General features: G+C 37.0%; 1 protein-coding gene across 1 annotated transcript; it reads left to right on the forward strand.

Moving 5' to 3' along the window:
* The first annotated feature begins 718 nt into the window (after nt 1-718).
* Nucleotides 719-9122, forward strand: LOC121969486 (putative leucine-rich repeat-containing protein DDB_G0290503). The gene is made up of 6 exons (XM_042519623.1): nt 719-889; nt 1931-2035; nt 3685-6975; nt 7084-7326; nt 8398-8544; nt 8649-9122. The coding sequence occupies exons 2-6, from the start codon at nt 1967-1969 to the stop codon at nt 8904-8906; spliced, it is 4008 nt and encodes a 1335-aa protein (XP_042375557.1). The 5' UTR covers nt 719-889; nt 1931-1966; the 3' UTR covers nt 8907-9122.
* The last annotated feature ends 251 nt before the right edge of the window (nt 9123-9373 follow it).

Raw genomic sequence — 9373 nt, forward strand, 5'->3', positions numbered from 1 at the left:
GACCTTGTGGTCAAACTCGGACCTCATTGACAATTTTAACTTCCTGTCGTAAGTTGGAAAATTACTAAAAAATTTCTAAGAAATTGTGCATTCACCCTCTGTTTCTAGTGTTTAGCACATTAGCACTCTGAAAATGCTTGCTTATGGAGTTTATAAGGGAAAGGTCAAGTTTAACAACTTTTACAAAATGCTCCCTAAAATTTTACAAATACATCAATTTTCAAAACTCGAGCGCACCAATTTGACCGTAACCAAGCCAATTCATATCTAAATTTTATTAATTTTCACTTGCACATGTGAATTTTAAATCTTGCGAGATTTGAACATAAAATAAAATTTAATCAATTTTTATTCTATTAAACCGTTTGGTGAAACAAGGATTAGTATAACCAAACTCTTTCATTAACAATTTATTTATTTATTATAATTTTGCTCAAAAAAATATATAATTATTTTTTTAAAGAAAAATAATTCTAAAATGGCCATATATGGTAATAATTAATCCCACAGTACGGATCGAATTCTTGTCGTCCGCGGTCTTAAAAACAAAAAGGAAAAAAGGGGCAAAAAACAGTAACCGCCCACTGGAAAAGGCGCCAAATTTACAAGAGGGCGTTTTGGTAATTTCAACTCGAGACCTTTTACAAAAGCCAGCTCAGTGGTAATCGCACCGCAGCCCCTCGGGAGGTGACTGGACTCGCCATCTGGTACAAAAGAAAGATTCCGCTCCCTCTCTCACCTACTCATCTCCTCTCTCTGTCTTTCTCAGCATCGTTCAACGGAACGATTCCAGGAGGATCGCCGTCAAACGAATCCGAAAGCAAAGCAGCCAGCAGCCCCACGGACCTCACGCCTTTCACCCTGCCGTCCGATCGTCTGATCGATTCAAGTATGCATGGCTTCCAGCTTGCCTTTCGGCTTTGATCCGATCCCGCTTCTAGCTTATACATATCGATCCTTTCCCGGCACCACCGCCTACTCTTTTCGCTTCCGATCGTTTTTCTGAATCCGAATCGCGGGTGCCTTGTTTTCGCCGCCCACAAAGCTTTTTTTAGTGATCTACGTCGCCTTTTGCGTGAGATTTAAATAGACTGATTGACGTTGCTGCCAAACCGATCATTTTGTGTAGAAAAGGTTTGGATTTGTTTGATGGGTGTCGGAGAGGTCGGATTTTTTCTTAGTAGGTTCTGTTATTTGGATCTAAGGTAAAGTAATCTTGTTCTCATCATTCTATTGTTTGATCGATCTTACTGTCATCAAGAGTTTTTATATTATGGATAACCAAGCAGAATTTTTTCTCCTTTTATTGGCTAACAAAATACTTACTTTTTCACCATTCATATACTTGACCACATCTGAGTCATGCTATTTCAGTTTTTTGTTCCTCAAGTGCTCTTTTTCAGACTAATGTGCTTGCGCTATCTGGTCTCTCGAGCCGTTTAGTGTTTTCTGTCATAGAAATGGCTGCATATAGACTTTTTTTTTCCTGCAAACTCTCATCATGAGAGGAATGTGGATAGTAGTTATTTAGTATTTTTCGTTTTATCTCTCTGGCGGGGAGTTGCAGATACAAATTACTTGTCCAAACTACTGGTTAATCTAGAATCAAGCATGCTTGAGCTTTGGTGTAGCTTATATAAAAAACTTCTAGCAAACATATGCTATAACTGCAATATGTTATATTCTAGTTGCTTGTTTAAGTTGGTACTGTATCTAATGGCTCTGCATTGAAATTAGAATTAAAGTGGTTCCAGTAATTCTCACACTGCCTACATTTGCTAATTCTAAATTATTAATGTTCATACGTAGTCCTGCTAACTGCAGGCAAACAGATATGAAAATCATTTGCTTATATCATCTTTAGTCATGGAGAATGGCATCGTTTTTATTGTTATGGAAGCATAAGCAACCACTTTATCTTCTGTTACAGGTGAAAAGGAGGTGTATTTGCTAGGACTGGAAAGATATGGCTGAAGTTTCGCAAGCGAGTTCGGGTGAGACTGAAGTGAAGCTCTCAGGAAAGGATGATACTGAGGTAATAAGTCATTAAAAGAATATATATTGTATAACCATAATGGATTTATAAGTGTGCTTCTTTCTGCATTAACATGAGATTTTTCAGTTCCAAATGATTTCCAAAATAATGTAATTTAGATGCTGACTTTTCTATACAATTCCAGAGAAAACTAATTTGACATCTAAATATCTCTTCCTCAGAAAGGCAGTCTTCCACCTTGTTTATTGGATATAACATGTTTTGGTTGATCATAAGCTTGCATATGCTGATAAAATTGAGACTTTGCCTGGATATTTATTTAATTTTTAGGAGAAAAGGTGGAAGTAAACTCATGAAATTCATTTCAAAGATAATTGAAATGAAAAACTAAACCACAGAAAAGAAAAGTATGGTTCAAAGACTTGCTTTCCCACCCAAAGACGCAAAGCACAAAAGCTTACTTGAGGCAACCTTAGTTCAATACAATTTAAAATAGCATCCTTGTGAAGCATTTTGTATGGCACTAGTTTAGTCCCATATGGAGAAGTCTAGAAATGACGTTGCTTGTTAGGCTTAATGGATGAACTATTATTATTTAGTGCCTATCAAGCTACGATTCCATATTTTAACCCATATGGGGAGTTGGGGACTAATGAGAAACATTTATAGGCTTGGATGCGTGATTAACATTTTCCTATGCTTAAGTTGATGATTTAGTTCTTTTATTTATGCAGTTTAGGACATTTTGTATCCTCAAAATTCATTTATTTTTGTTTTGTTCAACTCCACATTATAGCTGAACACAATTATCATTTCCCTTTCTTGGCTTGCCAATCCAAACCTCAAAGGGGGTGTTGAACAGGGGAACCTCTGAATTTAAGAAGGCATTATGCTTGTGCCTGTACCCTTTTTCTTAGTATGCAGGGGGAAAAACTCCAAGGAACCAAATCCTTATCAGTCTTAATTCCCTAACACTCTCTAGCTCGTTCATAACCACTATCTCAAGGTTGATAGGGCTTTGCTCGCTTGTCTGTCTTATTTGGTTATAGGTCTGATTTAGTTATTTGTTCACGAGTGTTCTCAGGTGAATGGAACTAGTTAGCTTTGTTTTGTCTTCATGGGATATAATTATATGGGGTTGCCTATGTGAATGAGAAGGTCATCCAGAGTTTTCTACTATGTTCTATTGGTCCGGATTAAATTTAGCATGAAACTGCATAAGCTTCTGTTTTTGAGAAGACATAAGACTCTAGGGGTTTTGTTCTGAGATACGTGTATAAGCTAGCAAGAAGCTGATGCAAGATGTGTACCATTTTATGTGAAAGCTTAGTTTCAATGAGTCATTTAGTAAATCTTCAGTAGCCTTTAATTATTTTTTTTTACCGATTGCAAAATTTGACCAAAAGAAAAATATTGATTTTAGTTTCTGAGCATCATAAGATGTGCGGCACATGATTGTTTCCATGAATTTGGATGGTTCATACTCACAAAACATCAACCATGTTTGCTGCACATGTATTTAATTAGAACATGCAATAGATTAACATTAATTAGAACATGCAATAGATTAACATTTGTGAATATTTCCGTTAGCTCAATAAAGTGAAGTACGGGATTAGAGAAACTAATGTGTTTTCTCTTTTTCCACAAAAACTCCGCTTTGTGTTCTGAGTATATTTCAATTGCAGGTAGGGGAAAATACTGAAAAAGTTTTCACAAAAGGCAACAATGATGTACTGTCAAAAGAAGAAATTAAAGAAGAAGAGGAGTCTGCATTAGATGGAGAATTTGTAAAAGTTGAGAAGGAACTATTGGTAGATGTAAAAGAAAGCTCTCACCTACCTAAGGTGGAATTGGAAGAATCCAAACTTCCTGCAAGCAATCAATCAGGCAAATCAGAATCAACCATTGATTCTCCAAAGTTGGTAAAGGAGATAGATGAACTTAAGCTTCAAATTGCGACACTTCTTGGGAAATTAAATAGTTTGGAAACTGAAAAGGCCTCAATGAAATCCAAGCTTGATCTTGCAAATGAAGAACTAGAGAAAATGAACAAGCACTGTGAAGAATTTGAACTTGACCAGAAGTTGCTGAAAAATCAGATCATAGAAGCTGAACAAAAGTATAATTTGCAAATTGAATCCCATCAGGAAGCACTAAAAGCTACAGATATGAAGCATAAGGAACTTGTTGATTTAAAGGAATCATTCACTGGTCTGTCCACTGAACTTGAGAGTTCAAAAAATATGATAAAGTCCCTTGAAGAAGAGTTATTATCCTCAACTAACGAGCTGCATAAACTTAATGAAGCAAGCAAGCATAGTAGTTCACAAGCAGAGTTAGAATCAAGGAAAGTGAAGGAGTTGGAGAGCACGTTGGAACTGACACATGCTACTGCAAAGAGTATGAAGGATCAAATAAACAATCTACAGAAGGAGTTGAGTGATCTAGATGGTAAAATTGCTGAGAAACATCAGATTGAAGAAAAACTTCAAAACACTTTGCTGGAACTTTCAAAATTTCAGGAGAAATTGGAAGCCTCAAAACTAGAAATGGCTAAACTGGAGCAGGACATTTCTTCTAAAGATGCCCTCGTCCAGGAACTGACTGAAGAACGAAATCTGCATAAGGTTGCTGAAGAAAAGTTGAAATCAAATCTCACATCATTGCAGGTGATGCTTTCAGCCTCAGAAAGAGACATGCGGACAAAATGTGTGAGCTTGGGCGAATTGGAGCAGAAGCTTCAGGAGCAAGTAAAAGAAAGGGAAAGAGTTGAAGCTTTATTTAAGGATCGAGAAATTCAGATATTGAAAGTAAAAGATGATTTAACCAACTTAATAGCAGAGAAGGCAACACTGGAGAGCACTGTATCTGATCTTAATACCAAATTGTCAGAACATGAGGAACTGTATCGCAAACTGGAAGCCAAGCTAAGTTTGTCTGAACAAAATTTCAGGGAAACAAATTCACTGCTATCACAGACATCAACATACAAAGAGGAGCTCGAAAAAAAATTGGAATTGTTTGAACAGCTGCACCATGAATCCAAGACAACCACAGAAGCTTGTACTAGAAGAAACCTTGAGCTAGAAGGTCTCATTCAGGCATCAAGTGCAGTTGAAGAGAATATCAGATCACAGCTAAAGGACTGTAAGTTAAAATTGGCATCAGCTGAGAAGTCCAATGTGGATCTTGAGCAACAAATAAATCTTTCAGAGATAAAGTTTCTTGATGCACAGAACGAGATAAATGAACTCAATGAGAAAATAAAAGAACTTACTTCTTCATTGAAGGAAGCAGCAGAAGAAAATGCACTGTCAAGACACCGATTAGAAGGTTATGAAGATAAAATCAATCAATTGGATTCTTCCTTGACCAAATCATCTTTGAGTAAGCTAGAACTAGAAAAAGAGCTTAATGATCTCATCAACAAATGTACAGAACACGAGGAACGGGCTACTGCAACACAAAACCGCAGTCTTGAGCTGGAAGAATTGATCAATTCTTCTGATTCCAGGGCTAAAGATGCTCAAAAAAGAGTGGAAGAAGTGGAATTGTTGTTGGAGGCTGCTAATTATCACACCCAGGAACTTGTGCAACTAATCAGCATAGAACAGTCAAAACAGAGAGATGTTGAGGCTGAATCAAAGCAATACAAGAGCAAAGTCACTGATCTTGTTACAGAACTTGAAGCACATCAGACAAGAACAAAGAACCTTGAAGCTGTGCTGCAAGCTGCAAATGAAAAGGAAAAAGAGTTGACTAATGTCCTTAATACAGCTATTGAAGAAAGAAAAAAATTTGAAGACCTTTCTAATAGTCAGCAGAAAAAACTCATTGAATCTGAGACTCAAATTCAGATTTTGCAAAATGAATTGAAATACATGACAGAGAAACTTGAAAGTGTTCAGAAACAACTGGAGGCTTCAAATCTACAGGAGAAAGATCTAAGCGAGAAGCTTAGGTATGCTGAAGAACAGTTGACTCATCATGGAAAGACTGTAGAGGAAATTACTGCAAGGAACCTAGATTTGAAATTTTTAACCGAATCATTAACCAAAGAATCAGAGATGAAACTCGAAGAGGCTGCAGTAAACTTAAAGCAGAAGGATTCTGAAGTCAAAGAATTGCTTGAAAAGTTACATTCTCTCGAAGAACAACTGAACTTTTATAAAGAACAGGTTGTTGAATCTACTGAAAATGCTGCCTCACTTAAGTCAGAGTTGGAGGAGAAGGCAGTGAAGCTGGTTTCTCTTGAAAACAACATCGAGGAGCTTAAGCAAAAATTATCAGAAGCTAATATAAAAGGTGAACAGACAATTTCGGAAAATGAGTTGCTTTCTATGACAAACTCAAAGCTCAGGGAAGAGTTGGAAGTTCATCAACACAAAATCAATGAGCTCAATGATTTGTTAAAATCCACACATTCTGAGAAGGAGACTATTGCTGTTCAACTTGCTTCTCATACAAGCACCATAACCAAATTAACAGAAGAACATTCAAGAGGGCTGGATCTCCAACTGGCAATCGAGTCCCGTCTTAACGAAACTGAAGCCCACTTGAATGACTCCGTTGAGAAATACAAGCTAAAAGACCTAGAAGCCAGTGAACTGAATGAAAAGCTGCTTGCTACTGAAACTAAATTGAGAATTTATGAAGAACAGGCCAGTGAGTTAGCAACTCAGAAGGGTAAACTGGAAGAGGCTCTATTCAAGATACAGGATCTTGGAGTACTGATTGAGCAATTGAAAAGCAATTCTCACAGTTTCCAAACTGAGAATGAAGGTTTAGTGAGACAAAATATTAGTCTCGCTGAACATGTTGCGACATTTAAGACCAAAATGAATGACTTACAGGTAGCATTTGATGCAACCACTGCAGAGAAAGAAGATTTAATGAAGCAGCTCCATTATTCTAAGAAAGAATCTGATGATTCGATACAATTGCTTAACACTGAGAAAGACGTACTCAAGTTTCAGGTTAGTGGATATATAGTGTCTATTATGTTTATGTGAAGAAAGGGTGTCCTCAATACTGCTACACAGGTCAAGCTAGATATTGAACTAACACCAGAATAATTTATGCAGGTTAGCTCTCATCTGGAAGAGGGCAAGTTGCTCAAAGAAATGCATGAAAAGTTAAGGAACGAACATGAAACATCTGTGGCACAATTAGAAAGAGAACTGTCTCAACAAAAAGTAGACAAAGAGTCTCTTAGTTCTCTCGTTGATAATCTTAGAGCAGAGTTGGCAGAGAAGTCTCTTCTTCAAGAACGGGCTTCTGAACTTGAAGAAAAGCTGCTATTAGCTGAGAAAGCTTATGCCCAAGAGGTAATTCTGTGGTTTCACACTCGGATAGATGACAGATTGCTGCAATAAATGTCTCCCAGTATATTACTTGAACAATTATCAATCTACTCAAATTGAAACCAGGGCATCAGTAGCCATGGAAGGATGCAGCAGCACTAGCTGCTGAAAAAGAGAGCAAACAAATGTACTTGAAGAAAGAGATGGTTAAATCTAGAAAATTGCAGAATGAACTGGATCTAAAGCATCTCTTTTTCGAAGTACACTAGTTTGCTAAGTTTCTTAATCCATTATTGACATAACATCTAAGTCTACCTCTCACAATCAGTTTGCATGTTTCAACTCGGGTTATCTCCCCCTGCCATATGCGTCTCTATTTTCTCAAACTTCTATACCAACATAGTAAGTCTGGTGCACATTCCAGAAATTGTGTTTATTCTTCATTACATGCAGCACTAGCTGCTTAGATAAGAGAGCAAAGAAATGTACTTGAAGAAAGAGAGGTTAGATTTAGAGCATTTCTGAAAGAACTGGATCCAAGGCATCTCTTGCTTGAAGTACACTTGCTTGCTAAGTTTCTTAATCCATTGTTGACATGACTTCTAAATCTACCCTTTACCATCAGTTTTCTTTCATTCAATTCATGTGATCTCCCCCTGCCATATGCACTTCTAATTTCTCAAACTTCTCTACCAGCATAGCTATTCCAGCGATTTTGTTTATAGTTCCATTACATGCAAACTGGAGATGATTACAAAATAGTCTGAAGCAGGATAGGGGCGAACCCTAATTCCAACTAGCAGGAATGACGGCTTTGGTTGATCTGCTTTAGACTATTGAACCATTTCTTCCTCAGCCGTGTTATTTCTGTCTATATCGTCTATGTTTTACATGATGGTGTTTATTTATGTTACATTTGATTGCATGTATTTGCTTCTAATCCTGACTAGGTGGAATCTCAATTAGCAGATCATTGTATTATTGAAGTAGAAAGAGTTATTTTTCCAAAATAACTCGTCTCTTTGGACGGAGAGACCTACCTTTTTAATATGCTCACGTTGGTAAATTCTGATTTGCATTGTTTGTGATTTGCAGGTCGCCGAAGAAAACAATAAGGTTACAGTTCTTAAGGTAGAACTTGAAGAATTGAAACTTAAACAAAATCAAACTTCTGCAATGGAAAAGAAGATAGTAGAGCTCGAGAACACTCTACAGTTGGTCCACACTGCCAATGATAATCAGGTAATTTAACAGTTGTCTTTACATTAGTCAAGTTTCTGAACCCTTATAGCTGTAACTTTGACAAACATATCTCTCCTACTAATCTTCATTCATTCATTCTCTAGATCAAGAATGCAACTCAAGTAGAAAGAGATGATTCAACTGAGGTGAAATCAAGAGAAATTGGACTGGATACCTCAACACTGTCAAAGAGAAAAAATAAGAAAAGCAGTGACAGGCCAAAGAAGGATACAGAGACAACTAATGTAAGCCGAAATGCGCATCTCGCAGCAGAGCATTCAGAAGGCAGTGCCTTCAAATTTGTGCTTGGAGTGGCTTTGGTATCAATCATCATTGGCATCATTCTCGGAAAGCGGTATTAGGCATGGTTTTATCTTGCCTTTTCTTTTCAATCCCCCCATCATAATGCAAGTCCGTTTGTTGTTGTAACTGGAAATAATTTTGTGCTCTGAAGTTGCTTGGTCCTGTCGATTGAAGAAACAAGTTTTCTGAATTTTAATGATCTTGTTGCAAGCTTAATAAATTGCTGTAAAGGGATATGCATTTTCAGTGACTGTAGGAATTTGTTTTCTCCTTCATAATCCTAGCCTGACCTTGCAGTGGGGGACTGCGGGACTGCATGCACTTTGTTGTGTCATAGTTTTGAGCTTGTAGTTGTTCTTTTGATTGTCTAAAACCCCTAAGATTCTAGTTAAAGTTAAACTATGCATCCAATTAGATTAAACACTAGTATAAATTGTTATTTTAATGACAAAACTATGAAAGCTGAATCAATTTCAATACCTCTATCCTTGCTCCATGTTGCTTTCTTGGCTTTTGTTGAATCAGT

The sequence above is a fragment of the Zingiber officinale genome, chromosome 4A, assembly GCF_018446385.1.
Source record: "Zingiber officinale cultivar Zhangliang chromosome 4A, Zo_v1.1, whole genome shotgun sequence".
In the NCBI taxonomy this organism is placed as follows: domain Eukaryota; kingdom Viridiplantae; phylum Streptophyta; class Magnoliopsida; order Zingiberales; family Zingiberaceae; genus Zingiber; species Zingiber officinale.